This window comes from Centruroides vittatus, unplaced genomic scaffold (genome assembly GCF_030686945.1).
Source record: "Centruroides vittatus isolate TY-2023 unplaced genomic scaffold, ASM3068694v2 scaffold_3192, whole genome shotgun sequence".
NCBI classification, from domain to species: domain Eukaryota; kingdom Metazoa; phylum Arthropoda; class Arachnida; order Scorpiones; family Buthidae; genus Centruroides; species Centruroides vittatus.
The window spans coordinates 224,202-247,826 of NW_027122700.1; the positions used below are offsets into that span (position 1 = coordinate 224,202).

At 31.8% G+C, this 23,625-nt stretch overlaps 1 protein-coding gene across 1 annotated transcript; it reads left to right on the forward strand.

Moving 5' to 3' along the window:
- Positions 1 to 306: 306 nt before the first annotated feature.
- Positions 307 to 7,268, forward strand: LOC136988144 (uncharacterized). The gene is made up of 4 exons (XM_067285971.1): positions 307 to 314; positions 4,910 to 5,240; positions 5,406 to 5,478; positions 6,839 to 7,268. The coding sequence occupies exons 2-4, from the start codon at positions 4,917 to 4,919 to the stop codon at positions 7,210 to 7,212; spliced, it is 771 nt and encodes a 256-aa protein (XP_067142072.1). The 5' UTR covers positions 307 to 314; positions 4,910 to 4,916; the 3' UTR covers positions 7,213 to 7,268.
- Positions 7,269 to 23,625: the final 16,357 nt, after the last annotated feature.

Sequence of the window (23,625 nt, forward strand, 5' to 3'; positions counted from 1 at the left end):
TACGAATAACCTTTAATTTAATAATACTTTAGTACGTTGCTGTTAAACATTCACTCATTTTACTTTTTTTTTTACATATTTTACATTTTCGACAGAAATTTCAAAATTAAGTAAATCATTTTTTAATTTTTTAAATATAGTTTTTGTAACAAAATAATAGTAGTTATTTTTCAGTACCAACTGATTTTAATTAAACATTTAACGTCACAAGGAGTCTTTATCTATAATACAAAACGAACGGAAATTCTTGATTAGGTCAATTAACGTTTGATTTCGAAGGGAAAACATTTAATGTTCGACAGGAAATCAACTTGGTAAGTACTTGTTTTCTATAAAGTAATTTTCTTTAAAGTAAATATTTATTGAGCTCTTGCAACTTTGTTCAGTTTGAAAACAATCGCATTTTTCTAGATAAATTCAATTTTATAAATAAATATTTCTGACCTGTTTTATGTTTAATATTAGTAAAACTGAAATACAAGTAGATATGATAATTTTCCAGTCTTTTGTTCAGCGGCGTAGCTAGGGTTTTCCTGGCCCGGTGCGGAATCAGGTTTGTGGGACCCGAAAAAACTTTTCGACAGTGGTGTTCTTTTTCCGTAATGGTAATCGGGAACGTCCAAACAAAAACACGCAATTTTTTCTGTAAATTTCGGCTTTTGAATTAATTTGTTCCGTTTTGTGCGAGGTAAAACAAATAATATTAGGATACATTTTAATTTTAAAAACTTACTTTACGAGCTTTCTGACTATGAAAATCAGAAATAACAGAATCAAAATCAATGGAATCAGTAACTTCACGTACAATGGAAAAAAATGGCAAGGGTTGTCAATCTCAGGTTGCTCATTGTCGATTTTAGGTAGTTTTTAAGGCCTACCAGTGGCCAAGCGGTCTTCGTATCCTGAACACTGGCAGTTCGATCGTGGGTTCGCGCCTCGCTTGGACGGGCTGGCCACATGGAGTTTTCCGGGTTTTCTTCATGTCTGTAACGCCTAAATAAGGGCCAGTTTCCCATAAGAAGACTTCCCGGAAGGCATCCCCCTTAGGCAGATCGCCCGAGTGTCGCGTTGCCATAACTAAACGAACAAAGAAGGTAGTTTTTAATTAGCTTCAGCTTGGGAAAGCTTTTCTCACAAGTTGCAACACCAACTCCGATCGTTAAGAAGATTCAGACTAATTTTTATTTCGGTACCGAATCGATGAATAAAAGTTCAGAAGCTCCATTGATCCATGTTGACAAATCAGGTTAAGTTCTGAAGATAAAGCAACAAACTTATTTTAGGCGTTAGGTATTTTTTTGTTTTGTTTACGTAAACGTACTAAAATATTTTTGTGTAGTGTTTTATATGGTGTAAAATTAGACTAGAGTTGAGTTGCTTGTTTTCCTGTCTAATATTGGCCCCAGCAGCTTGAGCAGCCAAATGCCAAATTTTGCTTTGTTCTGATTGCCGTGAAAAATTTTTCGGGTCTATTTTTCCTGTGATTTTGGGGTCCCTATGGGTCTACCGCTTTCCAGGGGCCCGGTGCGGACGCACCTACCGCAATCCCCTAGCTTTGCCTCTGCTTTTGTCTGAAAGAAATCTTGTAATAAAGATGGCGAGTCAAGTATTTGTTCTTTTTAACAGTTTACATGCAAATTGAAATTTTCTTATTTACATTGATTTGTTTTATTCAATGAAAAGTATTGTTGTTAGATAAAGAAGTTTTTAATAAAATTTTCCATTGTTTTTTAGTTGTTAGTTCAAAAGTAACTTAGTCATTTGTTTCCAATTATATTATTTTAATAATATAATTAAACGCTAAAACTTTAATTAATCAAATATATCATAATTTACGTAATTATAATTATTCAAGTATTTTTCTTTTATTAATAGCATGAAATAGATTTTCATTCTGCTATTGATTTTGTTGTTAGCTGTGAGATAAGCAGGAGGTCAGGGGTTAATCCATTCTGATTATTTAATCTGCACGGGCTGGTAAAGCTTGATCCCGGAGTAGTGTGATGGAGAGTTATCGAGCGGCAAGGGGGTGAGGAAGTTGACACGTGTCCATGCAAGCAAGAGATTGACAGGATGACAGGATAACAAATAAAACATTTATTGGTTAGCTAAGGTTAACGTACAAGATCATTTACAAGGCTACTCGATTAAATGCGTTTAAATGTAACTTATACAAAGGGCAGCTGTTCGCTATGCCTATTCCCGTTCTAAGGAGAGAGAGTTCACAGATCGTTAACAAACAAGACCTCTATGCAGGAATGAACAGTATACTTCAAAGTTTGTCGTATGGTGGACCTCTACTATATGGAAGAGTCAGTAGCCATTGAATGTCTTCTCAGACAGGATCCAAGTCCGTTGCATGGAGACTGACTGGCACAAGTACAGAAATAACTTCCTAGTGCGGCGTGCCAAGCTTCCAGTAGCTCGTACTTTTATAGCATTAGTGTGGCAAAGCAATCTTTTGTAGACAATGACTTGCAATTCTTGACAACTAAGTGTCAACTTTCCCACCTAACTGTTGATAGTTGGAGGAGATCTCTGCTCTGATACTCTGGGTGGAGTTTTTTCTAAGAGGGATGTTTACAACATTTTCGAACAACAAAAAAAAAAAAAAAAACATTTCTTTTCCTTAAAAATTTTCCCTTAAAAATACGTGGTCGTACATATCTCTCGAATATATTCTTACAAAAATAAATACAATTTAAAATTACTAAAATAAAAATGTAAAATAATATTGTATATTGTATGGTTAAAATCTGTTTTTAATTCTAATTTTTTTATGTATGAAAAAGGAGTCTTGATTATAGAGAACGTATTTATATGTTTACTAAATCAGTGAATTCACCCTCTCGGTATAGAAGTTATATTTTTACTTACCGATTAAATTTTGCATTCGTAATAAATTGCTGTTAAAAATACTTTGTTGATTTTCAAATGTTTTATACCTGGAAATACTCTTCACTCAAAGACTTCACTCAAAGACAGTTTGGCAACAGAATTTCAAAATGCTGCAGAACTGTTTCAACAAATGCCTCTCTGATAATAGCATAGCCCTGTCTTTTGGCACTATGTATTGAATAAAGAGTTCTAAACTATGACATCAGAACTACAAACATCAAGGCTCAACAACGGTATCTCCTCCTATCTACAGCTATTTATATGCTACCACACTGCAATTACCTTACTATCTGTGATGACCACTCTGTAAACAATTTTATCTCCAAGGTTATCCATTTGGTGTCATCTGCTTCCTCCATGGATAACTATGCAGACATTAATATCTACACAGATGGGTCCAAAGGCCCCCTTCATGTCGGCTCAAGTATCTGTATCTTCCTCCACACTGACATATTTTGCCGTACTGTACATACCTCCATCTATCAAGCTGAAGAAGATGCTATCTACCAAGCTGTTCAGTGGGCCACTTCATTACCAAACAAAACTCTATCTATTAACATTTAGTGACTCTCAGTCTGTCCTAAAAGCCCTATTAAACCCCAATTGCAGTAGCAACAAAATCTCATATATCCAGCACTATATTAAAAATCTTGTAAATAAGATAACTTTTATTTTTATTCCTGACCATACAGGCATACTAGGAAATGAAAAAGACGACTTTGAGGCTAAGTCAGCTGCAAAAGACACTGACTCGGACTACACTCTCATCCCTCTCTCACGTAGAAGCCTTAAAAATTATATTCATGACAACGCTATGCAGAAGTGGAACGAACAATTGTTGAACAGTAAAACAAATAGAATAACAATAGACTTCATTTTCCTAGTGTTGAATGCAGGTTCTCAATATCACTTAGAGATTTAACGTCTGTTACTACTCAACTACTTACTGAACGTGGTAATTTTCGAAGCTATCTGGCGATGTATATTACCAGACAGAAACTGCCTGTCGCTTTTGTTTTACAGACAACCTTGACACTGTCGATCATATGATCTATCATTGTACAATTTACAATCAAGATAGACTTATTCTGAAATTAGAAATCTTTACGCATAGTGAAATCAGGTGACCATGTCCACTCGATAAGTTTGTACAGAAGCCACTGTTTGAGGCTTTTTACAATTATGTTCAAAAAATATGGAAGGAAAGACAATTTCTAATCTCTAGTTTTACATATTAGTTTTCACTAAAAGCTGAATACTAATTTTTATGTTCCTTTTTTAGTATCATTTATTTTGTATATGTATCCTTAGCGTTATACTCCCATTGGAATGATGCACTTATTCTAATAAAAAAAAGCGATCCTCTCTAAAATGCCCTTTTTAGTATTAGAAACGCTGTCAAAATACACTAATAAGAATTTTTTTGCCATAAGTTTTCGATCTCTTCAAAAGCATTTATAATATGTTAAGCATTTGAAATATGTTTCTCGATAAACGAAAAGTGTTACCTTTAAGCGTTGAAACTATTACGTTATTATAGAAGCTAAAACAAATTGGACAATGCAAATACATTTAGAAAACAAGAAACTAGGATTTGACGGTTATGAAGGACATTGACTACAACTTATAAAATTACAAATTCAATGAAAAAGGAAAGAGTTGCCAGTTGCAATTTTCACGGATTGGTCATTCATTTTTTTTACAGTAAATAAAAACATTTATTGCGCCTACCTGGTTCTTGTGATTCATTTATGTATCATTTCTTCGTGTAGTACGTTCGGAAAAGTCGTAGATAAAGACAGATACATAAAAAATCAGAAAAAATTTTCGATTTTATAAACATTGCTTGAGTACTTATAACGTATTACAAGGAAGTTTTCTTCATAGACACAAGGGAGCAGTTATCATATCTTACACTTTACATATAAAGTATTTGATTATATAATTTTATTTTTACTACATATACAATAGTATTTCATTTTCTTATGCAATTATTACTTCTACCTTACAGTAGCAACATGAAGAATAATGCAGGAAATGCCATTCAAACTCGAATAAGAGTATTTTGTTATCTAGTGCTGTTGTTATTCTTGATTGCTCAGGTGCATTCGTTCGATTATTTACCTGATGCTTCCGGTGTTCGAATTGCATCACGTGACGTAGATAAACGCCGTATCAAGTCTGAAAAAACTGCAGATGAGGATGCCAAAATAGATGAAAACACCGTTCATCATCAAAATCAAAAAAGAGAAATTTTATCTGAACGTTATAAACAATGCAAGTGGTGCCAGAATAATTGTCCTCTGTTACCAGCTGAAGACGACGATATGATAACGATCAAGGTAAATTAAACGTAAAAGTAAATTATATTTCCCAGTTAATTTCACATAATTAGAAATTCATTAGCAGTGAAAATATTTAATCAAAATTACAAATTTTACCTGTATTAAGAAAAATTACTTGTTTTTATTTCACTAAATAGAATTTTGTGTTGTTTTTGGATGTAGAAATCTGCTCTGTTGGAATGTGATTCAATTGTGGATAACTTTCTTCGAAAAATGAACAGACAACAAACAAAAGGTATTTATTTCATTACATACAGAAATCTTTAATCACTTATATACAGAATTGTTTAAAAAATCGAAAGCGATGATAATAATGTATAAACATTTATCTAAAGACTAGAACAGAAAGACAATTGGGGAGGAAAAATACAACGAAAAAGTAAAAATTAAAAATTATTTTGACACGTTTCATATTTTGTTCATAATTAATATTGACATAGTACATTTTCTCAATTTTTTTTATCGTGACATTTTTAATTTATTGTACTTTTGATTTCATTTGATACAACACATAGTCTATTTGTTTTAGTAATTGTGTCAGGCTTTAAGAATAATTTCTTGGGTTAGAAATACTAGAGTTTGTCTTGAGACATTCATGCTTTACTGTGAGAAATTTTTACTCTCTGATGGAAAAGAACGTATTCGATTTATTTTCGTTTGTTGTTTTTTTAAAACAACATAAGAATCAAAATTATAGTTTATATCGCAGTTACTTCCATTAATCTATATTCTGTGTTTTTGTTCTTAATGTTTCTTCGTTAGTAAATGTGAAAGTTCAGCAAATTGGTAATTGCAATCAATATTATAACGAAACCTATCTTCTGATTTTAACGTTCACACACAGAAATGAGTTATAGATATTTAATAGCATTTAGGGTCTGTTTTTAATCGGATCCAAGTAACTTGGGAAACAATTCTTTACTTTACAACCGTTACTAATTTGTTTCAACAGATTGACTTTTTTCTTTCGAAGTTTCTGACTAATTTTTGTAAAATTCTTACTTTTTATTCGTTACAACTAAGTTTTTTGACAACAATTAAATTATTTTTTCAATTTTTTTTGTATTTGTGAGTGTAAATTCTGTAGTACATACAAAACATATACCTTCGTATAAGAATTTAATAATTAATTGTATATTTACAAGTCCATTTCCTATGATAAGAGAGTTTATTTAATTAAAGATTTTTATTAAAATTTAATATTTCTCTAGTTTCTGGTTTTCATTTTCGTCTAAAAATTCTTTTATTTACGATTAATTATTTAATTTTATTTTATCTTTTCTCTTCTACTTACGAAACAGTAATTAGATATTTATTTTGTTTATTTTTTCATTCAACTCATTTGTTTATTATTATCAGCGCGTGTTTTATTTTTTTCGAAATCGTGGGATATGATTCAAACACTCAAAAAATTTCTCTTACAAAAGACAAATATTTGAATTACCTTGTGACATTTTAGTTTAACTGAGAATAAATTGTAATGTATTGAATGCTGATCGAAACATTCACACATGAATTATTCTCCACAAATGTGCAATTTATTTTTAAATAAACATAAACAAACGTAAATATTGAACCAACATTTCTTTTTTCAGATTGCATTCTCCAAAATATTACAGATGATGAGACTCTTCAGTATCGGCTAATCAGTTTTAGAGCAGGAGAAGAAATTGAATTAATAAATATTAAAGAGAATCCAATGGGCAACTTTAGTATTTTGTCAGTAAATGATTATGGTGATTTTTTCATAGAATTTCGAATTAATGAAAAAGGAGCATTTAAAACAAAGGAGGAGATCGAAATACCTATTGATATAGCACCTTGTGATTGTAATGTTATGGTATACAATGGAAATATTTACGGTCAATACATCGATGATAACAGAATTGTCAAGTACAATATTGAAACAGGGAAGTTCACGTTCGGTGTTAAAATCGATTGGGATGGACAAGATATCAGTTATCTGTAGGAATAGGTGACAACTTTTTCTGGTTAATTCAGGCAACTAATTTTGCAGAAAGTCGTTTTGAGGTATATAAAATTGATTTGGATAATTTAAACATTTTGTCAAAACTAAATTTTACTTTGAAAAATTGTGAGCCACCTCGAATGTTCATTGTTTATGATGAGGTGTATTGCGTCTGGATTGGAGGTTCTGGACTTTATATTTCCTCCAATTTAAACGAGAAAAAAACTCCATTCATTCGTTTAAAAGATTTAAATATTTATGAAAAAATAGATGTTTACTATAATGTTATTGAACAAAATCTCTACGTGCTGTTGAATAAGAAATACACATATAACTATGATCTTATTGTAAAAAAGTTACATTTCAATTGTTCAAACGAAGATTGACGAGTTACGTCATAATATGAATTGTTTTCTGTCATGTTTACTTTTCCATTTAAAATCGTTTGTATTAATATTTTTAATGTTAATAATTTTTTTTGTACGAAATATTAAAAAAACATTTTATCTGCTGAGTTTTTTGGTATTGAAATAGCAGTGATAATTACAGAATGAATGTCCTAATTATTAATCGCACGTTTATAAAATATAGTTAATAATTCTTTAAAAATCTTTTTTTTTTACAAAGTAATTCAAAATAACCAATTATAAAGCATAATGATTCTGAATTAAAATGGGATACTGATTTATAAGTATTATATACAGAATTTGTAAAATATACCGATGACCGTTGATATTTGTATTATCTCATATTTTAACTATACCTGTTTTTTTTCCTAATAAAAAGGTAAATTTTTGTATGGCGCAATCTTAGTTGTGTGAAAGTAGTTTTATTACAGTAAATTTTGTCTAACTCAAACGTCTGTAACTAGAAGAAAATAAAGCACTCGATAGGTTTTAATGGAATAACAAAAGATTGAACATCATTAGACGCCAACTTGAATTTCTTAAACGAATCTTCTCCACGTCGATGTTTTTCTCGGTCTTCCGATACAGATATATTTTCATTGAACTTTTCCGACTCGAATTTTAATATCTATTGTGTTCAACGTAACGCCAATTATCGAGTTTAGATGAAATTTTCAGACAATTGGTTGTTTCTGCTTTAAAACACAATTGCATCAACGATCCAATTCAAATTCAGAGGTCCTCTCGCTTTACATTAACAAGAGACACCAGCGAGATTGATCGATTTCATTAGTTTTTATTTATTTATTTAAGCATTCTGGTACAGAGACCCCGATGCGGGGACAGAACAAAAAACAACATAAGTATACATAATCTTACAAGATGATAAAAACATATTTCACAGATATATTCATCAATTGTGATAACATATATTGGTAATTTATGAATTTTGTAATTATCATTTTAAACTAAATTCAAATTAGAAAAACAAAACTTAAAGAATTACTTGGGAGAACAATCTGAAACAAATTAACAACCAACTAGGCTAAGACTTACCTAGAAACAAAGGAAAAACAACAGTTTAAACCACTTGTTCAAAAGAAAATCGAATAATCTCCCAAGCAGTCCAAGTAACTACAGATTAAATAATAGACAGACCACGCCCCAACACGTAATTTACATAAAATAAGCACTACTTTCGTTTTAAGCCTTAGAAAAAAAAAATCAAAAATCAGAAATAACTTTTTCAAACAGATTAAATGAAAAACAAGGAACCCCAAAAGTCTCCTCACGTAATTTTAACCAAAAATAACAAACAGCGATAATATGAAACGAATCCAATGTCGAGTCAGGAAAAGCACCACATATGCAAATGTCCCTTCTGTAATTACATAAGAAACTTAATGAATTACATCTTATTTGCATTAATACGGCCATAACATTAGAAGAAAAATTACTATTATAAATAGAACAATCAAAAAAGGGTTTATTCAAACTCTTATACCACTCACAATAAGAACTTAATAATATAGCTATGATTCAACTTCAGAATATAATTATCAAAATTATTTAACTTTAGTAAATAAACACTGTTAACATCTTGTAACAGATTATCAAAATAGATTCCGTTCCTTGAACAACTAGCCAACCAATACTTCGACAAAGGCAACTGAACATGTTTTACGACATAACGCAAACAAATCTTACTAAGGCGTTCTTCATTTAAACTCAACGTTCTAAAAATCCAATTAACACATTTGTTCAAGATCAAAGAAGACAAAGGAATCAATGAAATTCCATGAACACTAGATAACTAGGAGTACACCTTGGAAGCCCGTACATTCTCTTAACAAAAGTAATTAATACCGTATCCAAACTCTCCTCCTGAAACCCCCACACCTCAGAAGCATAAAGGAGAGATGAGCCCACCATGGCATTAAATAACCTTAACCGATCCTTCAAATTACACAACTTAGCAGACTGACACATATGAATAACTTTGTCCATTTTTATCTCGGCATTAACTTTACAAGACCTCACATGAGTATTAAAATAACCATTACTTTTAAAAATTACACCTAAATACTTATATTGAGATACAACCGAAATTAGAACACCTCGAAACCACCATTTGTCAGCCTTAGAAGCCTTACCACCATTTCGAAAGACCACAATTTTTGATTTAGCAAGATTCAATTGTAAACTATTATCGCTTAAATAATTATCCAGAAGGTCAATCGACCTCTGTAACGACCTCGGAGAATCCGCCACAATTACCACATCATCCGCGTACGCTAATACTTTAACAGACACACCACCGACAACTATACAATCTCCGCCGGAATCATCAATACAATTTAATAAATCATTTAAAAATAAACTAAAAAGAATAGGGCTTAAAATACAACCCTGTTTAACACCCTTATCAGAAAAGAAAGGCTGAGAACAAGAATTCCTCCATTTAATCCTAACATTCGAACAACTATATAACTCTGCCAATAAAGATACAAACTTAAAACTTAAACCAAACTTTAATAATTTCCTCCATAATAAATTCCTATCAACAGAATCAAATACTGATGCTGAATCTATAAAAAAAAGCATGAACCTTATGACGTTTCCTACTTAATGTCTTAGAGATAACAGTATACAGAATAGAAATATTATCAACAGTCGAGTAACCTGCACGAAAACCAGCCTGACTCTCTGACAGAATATCTCTCATACTCAACCAACTTATTAACCTGTAATACAAAACTCTACAAAAAATCTTAGAAACGCAGCACAACAACGAAATACCTCTGTAATTAGTAAGCACCGACCTTGAGCCACCCTTAGGCACCGGAACCAATAAAGAACTCTTCCATTCATCCGGAATAACACCAGTTCTCAAAACCTTATTAAAATTATCTAATAAACAAAGAAAGGCACTATCAATTTTCCAAAATTCAGTGAGAATACCATCTCTTCCCGGAGCACCACCAACACTCGACTTACTTAAAACGGCTCCAAGTTCCTCCTCAGAAATATAAGAATCCAATATTTCGTTCGACCAAGTCACACAATCATTAAAAACCACTAAATCAGCATTATAGGGACTCTCCGAGCCATAAAGAAAAAAGAAACTTCTTAACACAATTTCCTCTTGCTTTACATAAGTTTCAAAATAATCTATTATTTTTTAAAAAAAATTTTACATTTTGTAACCTTTTACAAAATTCTTTCTTCTTTGCTAAACATAATTTCTTTACAACTTCCGAAACTTCGGTACGACACAAAAACTCTCCTCTGAGCCTGCAAACTATTTTTCTTGAACTCTAACCAAGCATCATTTCTGGCTCTAATCATTAATCGACAATCCAAGTAAAACCAATCATCAATTCCAACCATAGCCTTTTTTTCTGAGTCAATCCCTTCACTTTAGCAAAATCTAATATCACCTTACTGAGCTCCAACAAAGATAAATTAGGGGTCTGCTCCAGGCAGCGCCTCAAATCAGCAAACAACGACTCCAGCTGACCACTATCCCAGAAAATCGTCTGATAACAAGTGCCAGAACCACCCAAAGAATCTGTAGCACAATCTTCTAAATAAAGTACTATCGGGCAGTGATCAGACCAAAAACAACTCTATTCGAAAACATTTAATACAATTCCACACAGAAGGAGTAACTATTCCCAAATCAATTACCGAGGATCCTCGTTTGAAAACAAAAGTAAACTCTCCCGCTTCATCACCAGAAGCTCGACCATTTAGAATTATTAGATCATTATCCGCACAATACTCGAGAACTTTCCCGCTTCTCACATTCATATTTACATCATTGGAGGCTCTACTTCTCTTATCAACAGTAATAATATTACTATCACATACACTGGTCGATATCACATTGTGGTCACCGGTCCGTGTATTAAAATCACGCAACCAAATCCAATTCGGTGCGTCGACCTCAAACCTGGACAATTTATCAAAAATTTCTTGCCACCTTTGTTTTGTTTATATGCAGGAACCAAAATTAAACTCTCCTAACGGTAGCAGAAAATTAATCAGTACAATATATAATAACTATCTCTATAAATAATAAATTTCAAAGATTTAATGCAAAGCAACCAACCAGCCATAGGTCTACCTCTACTGTAAACCCTCACAGCATCATCAACAATACAATGATATTCTCTTAATTCCTCCCAATAGCATCCACTCTCCCACCCTTAACAAACAATGTTTCGAATAAATAAATAAAAAAAACACACATCATACTTCAATAAATAACTCCAAAAGGACCGCGGTTTAGTACCAATCCCAGCACAATTCCACGCCATAATAGAAAACACAAAAGTCATTAATGGCTGCTATGAGATCGGTACCACCTTGGCTGATACTTCATCGAATTTATACCGAACTCCATCTACCAATAACTTATCATAACTTAACCGAACACTTGTTTCTTCTCTTTTCTTCTTTCCAAATACTCTTAGGTTGTATCTAATATCTGTTAAATGTTTATAAAAGTCGTCATACACAGAAACATTAAGATTCCGATTCTCAAAAACAGCATTTTTAAATCTTAATTTATCACTAAAAGACCCAAATTGACAAATCAGTGGTCTGGGTTTGTCTCCAACTCTTCCCAATCCGATGCACGCTTACAATATGCAACGAGGATAAATTCAAAGCATTAACCGCAAAAGAATTAACAGTGTCAAATATTTCCAAAGACGACTCCTCTTTCCTGTCTTCTAATTCCTGGATAACAACATTGTTCATCCTTCTCTGATTGTCCATAGCATCGTGTTCCCTCTCAAAAAAAAAAAAAAAAAAAAAAAACAATTTTATTACAAATTTTATTAAAAACAACTATTATTCAATTGTAATATCTTGTATTCAAGTGATATTGATAGTGAAATGAGTGATTTGACATATAAATTTAAAGATACCACTTTATTAAAGACATTAATTTTATTTATAGTTAGATGGTTAATTTGTATAAATACTTACAACTTGAACATTAATAGAATGAAATCCTTTTCTATTGATAAATGATTCCTCATTATATTTGGAGGCTGGAGGTGCCTTGATTGCAATATGAGTGCAATCAATAGCTCCTGCAATAAGTAAAGAAATAGTAAAAATCATCATATAATTAAATAAGAAACTTTATCATTTTATACACTAATTTTAAAATTATAAATTGTAACAGCTATTTAAAAAAATAAAAGTAATTACATACTATATTATATTCTAATGAACAAATAAAAACAATTTACTCACCTACAACTCCTGGCATTTGACTGATGATAAAAAATCCAGACGACACATCTAATTGTTGTTCTCTACTCCGAGGAAAAGAAATTTTATGTCCCAATCGGCGGATGATACTGTTGACTACAGACGGCATAATTCGGGACACTGTCGACTGGGCAACTTTAAGTTGGCAGTGATCACCGACATTTCTTTGAAATCCACCAGAAGCAAAAAATTGTAACGTTATCAATAACTGAACTTCTGGTGGAATTACGATCCGTGACTTTCTCCGGACTAAATCATCCCGCAATTCGTTGCACAGCCACGCGGTAGCTTCTTTCGTTAGACGAAATCTTGAACGAAATTCATCATCATCTAAATCAAAAGCGTTGTCTCTATCTCGAAATACTCTTTCTCGAGATAGGGAATGTTTCGTGATGCGATCGTATAGCACGAGTAGCATGGAGTCGTTCATATTGGATTTAACGAAATCGAGGCGAAAGACGAAAGACCGGTCGAAAGACAGCTATCAGCTCGTCTCTGATAAAAGAGAGAAGCGAAGAGGGAAAAAGTTGTCCAGAATCGCGTTTAGAGGGACGCGACGATCTCTCGAGACGTAAACAAATGATTAGCCAATCAGCGACCGGCTTGTGAAAGACGAGAGACGAGACGATGACCAGAATACGGCCCCAGACCCTAAACACTGGAGTTCGATCGGGGGTTCGCGCCTCACTCGGACGGGCTGGCAGCAGGAGTTTTTCCGGGCTTTCCTCCCTGCAAATGATGTCTGAATAGGGGCCAGCCTTCCCCCAAAAGTCCTCCCGGAAGGCATTCTATCCCCTTTCTCGCGTTGGCCGTCAACTATAAGGCCGGCTTTAGTCGCATCGTTACCTCTCTCCTGTCTTCCTCGGACTGGCTGTCTTCTATAAGACCGACTCTTCGGTCGCTGTGCGATCATTTTCGCATTCTTCTGGAGTATAAGCGAATAGCAATAAACTCCTCTATCAGTCAAAGACAAAGATATTCAAAATATCAGTAATTGAAAAGGGCAAGAATCGATTATAAGCTAAGTTTTATCATTTTCATGTTTGTTATTCAGAATAACATTTTAAATAAAACTCATTCGTTTCTTTGCACTTTTATTTTTATAAGCATGAAAATAAGCCATTAAACTAAAATATCTTAATTGAATACCTCGTGAACTTTGAAATGCTTGTAAGAAAAAATTACCGAGTATAGAAACTTCCAATTTCACACTTAACCTTTCTCGTTACCGCCGAAAATCGGGATAAACTTCCGGTCGACATTTCAAAGTTCACGAGGTATTCAATTAAGATATTTTAGTTTAATGGCTTATTTTCATGCTTATAAAAATAAAAGTGCAGAGAAACGAATGAGTTTTATTTAAAATGTTATTCTGAATAACAAACTTTGAAATTTATCCAAATTGAAACATTTTACAGTAGCGACGATTTAGTTCGAAATTGAAGGGGCGAAAAAAAATTATCCGAGATTTATATATTTGTACATAATATGTCAAATGCTGTAAGCGATGAAATGATGTAAAACAATATAACTGATGTAATTTATTAAGCAAACAGAAAGTGGCTACTTATACATAATGTTATTTTTGTTAATTAATAATTGATTAATAATTATAATATAAATGAAGTGCAAATAGACAGCACTTCTCTGTTGAGAGCCTCAAAGGTCGTCAGAAAGCTTTTATAACACGTAAAGCAGAATTACTCGAAATGTAGTCTAAATTTTATTTAAAGTGCCCCAAAAAGTAGTATGTCGCCCAAATGTAATAAACTAAACGCTTTTTAGCAAAATGTTCAATGTAACTAATGAAATTTCGGAGACTATCCAATTTTCTTTTGAACAAGTGGTTTAAACTGTTGTTTTTCCTTTTTTCTAGGTAAATAGTTTATAATTATGTCCCAGGCTCTGAAGAGGAAGACCTTTTCACCAACCGTTCTTGAAAGAGCAACAATTACGTTTAGGGGTGAGACTTCTTCTGGTGAAGAGCATATTGCGAATTTATTTCAGGATTCAAATTTTGACGTGGCAGAAGAAGTTAGGCTTTTATTGCGATTGCATGTTTCGTTGAATGGTATGGTTGATGAATTTATCAAAAGACTGGATCACCTGACAGAGTGGTTCCGGAATGTAGATGAGGCGTTGATTGATTTAGAGTCAAAGGTTGGAGGGGATGTAATTGATCTCGGGCGTTCGCTGGATATGGATAAAATTTTGATGCCTTAAAATTAGATTCAGATGCCTTGACTTGAAGTCAGCTGGAGGATTACAATATGTTCCAGAAAAATCAGCAAAAATAGTCATGGCTTGTGCTATTTTACATAACATTTGTGTAGCATTTAACATTCCTACAGAAGAAATCTGTGGAAATGATGATGATGATGATGATGATAGCATAAATGAAATGGAACATTCTGCAAATCAGAATGTTGTAAATGTCAAGCAACAGTTAATATTACAGATATTCTGTTAAAATAAACATGAATGAAAAAAGTGAATTAATTTTGTTTCCAGTCTTTATTCTTTAGAGACTAAATAAATAAGTAAACACACTAGTTATTATTTAGAAATATTTATTTATTATTTATTTCATTTCTAAGTACATTATAAAATAAAAAAAGAGACAAAATTGTTTAAATTGGCTAGCAGTATGAACACATCACGCAAACTGAAAAAAGAAGACACACATGTAAATATAAAAATATTGTTTACTCAATAAATTTTTTAAAAAGTATTAAAATGTTAAACAATTATATAAAATAAATACCCTTTGCAGAGTTTGCAAGATTTCTTTGAGAATCATATTTTTCTCTTCCATTATATTATTTTGTCGTCTTATTAGTTCATTATTTTCTGCTAGGTTTTCATCTATAGATGAAAGCCTACATAAAAAAATGTATATATATATATATACACATAAATGACTAGATACTTTTAATGAAACTAGACAAAGCATTTAATCAAAGAGAAATGTTTTAATATTTATATTTAACTATATTAATATTAATCAATGAAGTCAACCTCAAAGTAAAATAAATTCCAAAAAAATTATAAGGTTTACCTTGTTAATAATGATTTTTGATTAGATACAGATTGACCTATAAGTGAAGTTACAGTATCTTCATTTGAAGATCAGTGACGACGACGACATCCAGAATCTGGTATTACAACGGGAAGATTAAAACATTTAATTTTAAAACTAAATAAACTTGAAGTCAAGAAATATAATTACTTGACACAATAAATAACTTACTTGCAGATTCAAGATCATCCCTCTCAACTACAGTCAAACCTGTTTTTATGCGGGGGATAGGGACCGCATTAAAAAAACCTCACGAAACTTCACGAATGGCTGTAAATAATAGTTTTCGCGACACAATTAAAAAATATTTTTTTTATGCGGTCAACAGGGACCGCATAAAAAAGTCTCACATAGAAAATAACTCAAAACCGTACGAAATAGAATTTATTGACAACAGATGTCAGCACTTGACTGCATCGTCTGGTCTATCGTCTGTTTTACATATTTTTGTCCAGGTGGTGTTTTGTTGACTTAAAAAATAAATTATTTCATTTTTCGCATATTCATGCAATAATATTACTATAATAAGTGCATTTATGCTATAATAAGTTTATTTAGCTATAATAAGTCAACGTAAGACATGACGAATCGCACGAGACTAGTCGCCAACTATACCGCACAAATTAAAAATTCGCATTTAAAAAAATCGCACAAATAAAAATCGCACATAAAAAGAGCGCATAAAAACAGGTTTGACTGTATATTTCACGAGGTGGTTCCACATCATTTCCTTCGGGAACTATATTCTGTATCTACGATATATAAATATATATTATATATATATATATATTTATATATAGACTATATTTAATATATAAAAAATGAATTTATAAATAAAAAGGTATTACTTACATTATGTAAAGGTTCAACGGAACTTGTAGTGCAAGCTCCAAGCTCGTATAAATTTTCTTCTTCCAATCCAAATTCTTCGTTCCCAATTAATGACAACACTCTTTTCTTCAAGATCTGTTAATGGTGGAGTACTTCTTTTCCCTCCACCTGTTCTAAGTATATCTTTCCTTAAAGCAGCCGCTTTACTTTTCGTTCGGGAACGCCACTGACTCCATCTTTTTTTTAATTGTTCCACTTCGATCAGTGGACCATCAGCTAGACCAGTGATTCTCAAAGTGGGGGTCGCGACCCCAAGGGGGTCGTGAAAAGTATTTGGGGGGTCGCTGAAAAATTGATGCCAGATCAATTTTTTCAAATATTTTATAAATTTACTATGGATTTATGTTTAGAAATAATAGAAATAAAAAATATATAAAATAATTTTTACTTAAATAAATTGCACATATAAATAATAAAAATAATAAATATATTTAAATACAAGCCTTACCTCCTCCCTCCGGGATGTTTTTTTGACACATACTTATTCTTCGGTCCTTTGAAATTTTTGAAAAGTATTTGGGGGGTCGCTGAAAAATTGATGCCAGATCAATTTTTTCAAATATTTTATAAATTTACTATGGATTTATGTTTAGAAATAATAGAAATAAAAATATATAAAATAATTTTTACTTAAATAAATTGCACATATAAATAATAAAAATAATAAATATATTTAAATACAAGCCTTACCTCCTCCCTCCGGGATGTTTTTTTGACACATACTTATTCTTCGGTCCTTTGAAATTTTTGAAAAGTATTTGGGGGGTCGCTGAAAAATTGATGCCAGATCAATTTTTTCAAATATTTTATAAATTTACTATGGATTTATGTTTAGAAATAATAGAAATAAAAAATATATAAAATAATTTTTACTTAAATAAATTGCACATATAAATAATAAAAATAATAAATATATTTAAATACAAGCCTTACCTCCTCCCTCCGGGATGTTTTTTTGACACATACTTATTCTTCGGTCCTTTGAAATTTTTAAGTGCAGAAGGGGGGTCGCGGTCCAAAAAGTTTGAGAAACACTGAGCTAGACAGTTCACTTTATCCCTAATTTCTTGCCATCCATCTCGTAAAGTATTTTTGGAAATATTCCCGTCCAATTTCCCTTTAGCTAAATATGGACGCTTTTGCAACTCGGTTACCAAAATTTCCATTTGTTCCGATGATAACATAAGTCGAGACATCTTGACTACCTCGTGCCGTACCACGTGCTCTATATTTTCGTATTCTGCACTTTCGAAAATTGTACAATTTCATTGGTTAAAATTCTATACCGCGTTGCGCGCGCAGATAACCCGAACATGTATAATCAACCGAATAGAATCGTGACGTCAACGACAAAGACGAGATCGTTACGAACGACCAGAATCGCCACTTCGTATGAGAGACTAATTTTGTCTCTCGCTTTGACGTCATTCGTCGGTGAAAGAAGAGACGAGAGATAAGTGACCAGAATACGGCCCCTGGTCACCGCCGTTATGAGCGGAGACGGAGTCCGCTCGGCCACTGGTGGGCCTTTTTGAATATTCTGGAATATTGTGAAAAAGTTAGCAATTTATTGGATGATAACAAAAAAATAAAGCATAAGGAAAATTTATAAAGTAATGTCAGATGTCGTGCATTAGATGATGGACTGTTTAGTGTAGGTTACATTAAACCAAAAATGAAAAAAAAAACGTGTAAAAGATGTTTGTTTCAGTATCCTGAACAAATAAAGTAAGTTATATCTCTCTCTTTTTGTTGTATCTGAGAAATATTTAAACACTATACACTATAGCAGTGTTTCCCAAAGTGTGGTACGCGTACCCTCAGGGGTACGGGAAGAGTTTAGTGGGGGTACACACTGCACCGTGCTTCGGCTGTTCCTGGTGCAACAAGCAGTTTACTTATTTTCGATTACGAACATAGAAAAATAATAAAAAACTTCGTTACTTCTTAGGGGTTTCGCCGGGTGCTGTGATTCTGTGTATTCCTCCACATTATGGCCAAGACAACAGTGTCACACAAAAACCTCCAGTATCTACACATTGAATTGTTACAATGTGCGCGTGTGTATTTTTAGCTTTTGTGCGATTTTTCTAACAGGGAAGGTTTGTTATGTGCTTTAGTATTAATAAAAAGCTAAAATTGCCGAATAAACCAATTTTTCTGTATCTAGTTACTACAACTAACAATACTTAGCAGAGACTTACTTTGACAGTGCTTCTAGAAAGACGAAAATGAGACCTAAAGTCCATATCGCTATATGTAGGAACAATATTTTCCACATAGTCTTCTATTTTGGCTTTTTCGATTTTTCAAGTGCAGCAACATATAGAAATGGAATATCCTCGTTATCTTTGGTTTTTGATTTAAAGTATATGCAATTTTTTGACGAGGGGTACTCAGCATTAAGAAAATTATACAAAGGGTACACAGATGTCAAAAGTTTGGAAAACACTGCACTATAGCAAAGAAGTATTCTAAACACTGAATATAACTATTGTATAATTCATATCATAAAAATAATATAGAGTGTTCTTATTAAATTGTGAGGTCGCGGATCCGCGCTTAATAACAGGATATCCGAGCCGTTCTGAATCGTGAGTGCGTTCGGTAAAGAGACAAACTGCGCAATTACAAAACAATTATCATGTGTTATTGTAACTTAAAACAAGCTTATATCAACAATATTATTCAATCTGTCGGCAGAGACTAAATCTTCAAGGTTTACGTTTCTTACTGAGAGTGAGTATTTTAAGAGAAAAACCCCTCAATGCAAGATCGTAGAAAGTAATATTGCCTGAGAGAAAAGAAACACCTCTCATTGGTCGCTTATTTGATGTCACTCGAATTTCAAAACCGAACATCTTACTACGTTCTTATGGTAAAATCATTATCGTTCAGAAGTTTGTAGCTTTAATTACCCGCTAATATGTGATTAATTACGATTTATACTTAATTAAATGTAAAGAAAAATAAGTTTTAAACATGAAAAATTCGAAATATTGGGCAAATCTTCGTGTTTTCTCGGTGTAAAGTTGAAATTAAAATGCGTTTTTCTACTTTGTAAATAAAATCGATTACATTATATCTACTTTCGTGATGTAATAATAATAAATTTTCAATTTAATCCATTAACCTTGCTTCACATACGTGTATATTACATCTTTTGACAAGTCAATTGTTTATTTATTTAATGGCGTTATAAATGAAACGGGTTTTACATTTGAAGCTCGGTTTCACATTTTTTTTAAAAAATTGATTCTATTTTTTTAACTACATTAAAAAATTCCGTTATTATATAATTATATTCATTTTTACTTTGCTGATTAAGATTTTCTAAATTTATTTTTTTTTAGTTTTATTATTTTGTATTTTTTTACAATTCATCCTGTTAAATATTTTAACCCATCGTTTTTCAATTTATGTAATAGATTTTTTTCTACATTTTCTTCAGATATCTCGCATAAATCATCATCATTTACATTTATGAGTAAACAACGTGTCGTATAGATTAAGTACACAATGCAACGAATCTAACATCTAATTAAACGATCCCTGATTTAATTGATTAATATGAGAGAGAGCCTACATTAATCATATATTTACCAGAGAGGGAGTCTGAGAACCATTATCTTTGCTTCGTTCTTTTTTTAGAGAGTTACATATATTCAGGTTAGGCAAGAGCTACCTCAATGAGCTACGACATAGAGCCGTAGATGGCTATTCGCATTTTGAGTTATGAGTAAAAGGATGGATGGAAGGTGATTTCCACCTTTTATAAGAAATCAGTGGACCAATCAAATTCGTCCACAATACGTCATTCCTTACTAAACTTTTGTTTTATTGGGAACTTCCATTTTCCCTGATTCACAGGAAGAAGAAATATGTTCATTATTGATAAAATTTACTCCTTTTTATTGTTTTAAAATATTCTAAAATATTATTAACTAAAATACCCCCTTTTAAGGTATAAAAATCTTCTTTGTCAAACTCTCGGTTTTCACATGAATGGACATCATACTGCACTATAGTTTTAAGAGGAAGTACATTGTTACTCTAATTGACTCAAAGGAAATGCTTCCTTTCACAAAGATAAATATCATTTCAAATCAACTTTGTAGAAAATAATGTAAAATAATATAATGTTTTCGCTTGTTAGTAAATAGAACGACAAGATGCAATCTATGTCGTCCTAAGGCTTCAGCTACTAAACGTATGGGTCTTAAAACTTTAAGGAGCTCTACAATTTTACAATACCGTGCTTCGTTGCACGAGTGAGATGTCCCGATGTCATTCAAAGATAAAAGAGGGCATTGTTTTAAGTGTACAAATCATTCTATAGGCTTTCCGTTGTTGAAACATTTCTCCCTATTGTAGGAAGAATTGCACGCTTTTTTAGCCAGAAAAATTTTTGTTTTTGTAGTTAGTTTTATTAAACTTCGTACGTTAACAATATTCCAGTTTTATGTCAGTGGTGATTTTGTGTCAAAACGTTGGTATTTTCAATCAAATAATGAATTAATTTATATGTTTAAGTCTAGGCTCAAAAACCAGTTTTTTAGTTGAGAAATTCCGGTTTTCAAATTATATAAATTTGTTCAAAAAACTGGTTTTTTAAAATCGGGTTTTAAAAATCGACAAATCCTAGAAAAATCATTAGTTACAGACATGAATCTCTATATATATAATCGACATGGGTTGATAATAATAAGCGCAGAGCCCAAACGGTTAAGAGTTGAAAGTTGAAATTTGATACACTGTTAGCGAGGTCGCGTGAATATACACTAAGGAAGAATTTTTCGAAAACCTTCCACGAAGGAAGTGTTAACAATAGAATTGTTTAGAATGGAGAACAAGAGAAAGATTTACAGGCGCTGGACAAAAAACGAAAATAAAAGAAGCTTCAGAAAAACTTAAAGAAACGAATCCTGATGTAAACAAGAGGCTGTAAAGAGGCGTTTTGATAAGAATCTCGATAGTAATAAAGACGCTGTGAAAAGAATTAGATTATTGTTATTTCAGTTAAATCAGAAATTGAATTTCTCCGTAATAATTACATTAGTTTTTGAGGAAGGTTTGCTTGAAAATAATATTATTTTATTTAAATATACAATCGAGATTGGTTCATCATAATAATATTAATATTAATAAGCGCAGAGCCCTAATGGTTAAATTGTGACGTGATGAAACACTACAGTCTTTTAATCTGCATTATTCAAGACATACGAATAACACTTTTTCAATTTACATTTTTAGATTCTGATACCATTCTTCATTTAATTCCATTTATTTCTTATTAATTTGTTTAAATGTCTCAAAAAAGTCGTAAATTTTATAATCAGTTATTTCTTTTTAATTTCTAATGATCGAATAAGTGAAAAACAATTCCTTTTCCATTTTATCGACAGTTTATTATTTTTTTAAAGAAAATTGTTTAAGTAGAATTTCAGTGGTAATGTTATGTTTTATTTAAAAACAAATAGAATTTATAAATGTAATTTATGTCATAAATCAAAATCTTAATTTTTTCAAAAACAATGTTCTTGTTTCGAATTTACAAATGATATTGCAGAGATTATTTAACTTCATTTTAGTAAAAATTGAAATTCTAATCCTAATTTACATTTTAACTTCGTTGAAAATATCAAAAATTTATAAATTCACACCCTCATACGTCTGTTTGTATGACCATCCTTAATCTTGAAACGGCATTAGAGAGTTAAACGGTGAAAGTAGACGTAGAAAGCTTCGGTTAATTATATAGAAATTTCTGAGTAAACAGGATGATATGTTATTTTAATTTAAATCATTGCCCCTGAAAGCACAAACATAAATGACCGACCGACACGACTCTGTTGTTTAAATAAAACTATGATGTGCAAGGGCAAAGCACAACTAATAGAACTGTTTTTGTGTTGTTTTTGAATGTAGAAATCTGATCTCTTCGGATATTGTTATCGAACTATTGCGGAAGACTCTTGTCAAAGGAACAGACAACAATTAAAAGGTAATTATTTTTCAGTAATTATTTCATTATACACAGAAATTCTAGATCATTTATAGATAGAATTATCTGTAAAATTGAATGAAATGATAACAGCGAGGTAGCGGTCGCTCGCTGTTACCATTTTAAAAGCGAGAACGTGTACGTCGGAGAGACGTTCAGCGCAGCTTTCCTGTAAGCGTAGAACTTTGACAATGGTGATTGGAATCATGCTAGACATTCCAACCTCTCTATTAATAACATAAACATTCGTATAAACCTGAAAACAGAAAGACAATTGAAAGTAAAAATAAAAAGTTATTTAAACACGTTTTATGTTTTATTCAAAATTATTATCGACGTTGTACAATTTAGTAATTTCTATTTGGTGAAGTTTTGAATATATTGTACTTTGGATAAAATTCGATACAACAGAATTCATTTGTTTCAGTAATTGAGTCATGCTTTAAGAATAATTCCTTGGGTTAGAAATAACAGAGTTTAAATTGGTGACATTCATGTTTTAAAGTGAGAGAATTTTTTATTTGGTGGAAAAGAAAGGGTTTTGATTAGTGTTTCGGGAATTTTGAAGTAGCAGATCATCAATGTGTTAGATTTATTTTCGTTTGTTAGTGCAAAAAACACACGTAGTGTACTCTACAAGCCATATGATAAAATATTAAAAAAAAATCACTGCTTTTCGATTCTGCTTGCGCTGTGTAAACATTAGACTACAATAATCATGACCCTTGTAAGTAATTAATAAA

What these genes read in the sequence shown, in the direction of transcription:
- LOC136988144 (XM_067285971.1), top strand. Translation starts at nt 4,917, where the DNA reads ATGAAGAATAATGCAGGAAATGCCATTCAAACTCGAATAAGAGTATTT. An exon ending in ACGATATGATAACGATCAAG is followed by an intron (nt 5,241 to 5,405) that starts GTAAATTAAACG and finishes TTTTGGATGTAG; the next exon opens with AAATCTGCTCTGTTGGAATG. An exon ending in GAACAGACAACAAACAAAAG is followed by an intron (nt 5,479 to 6,838) that starts GTATTTATTTCA and finishes TTCTTTTTTCAG; the next exon opens with ATTGCATTCTCCAAAATATT.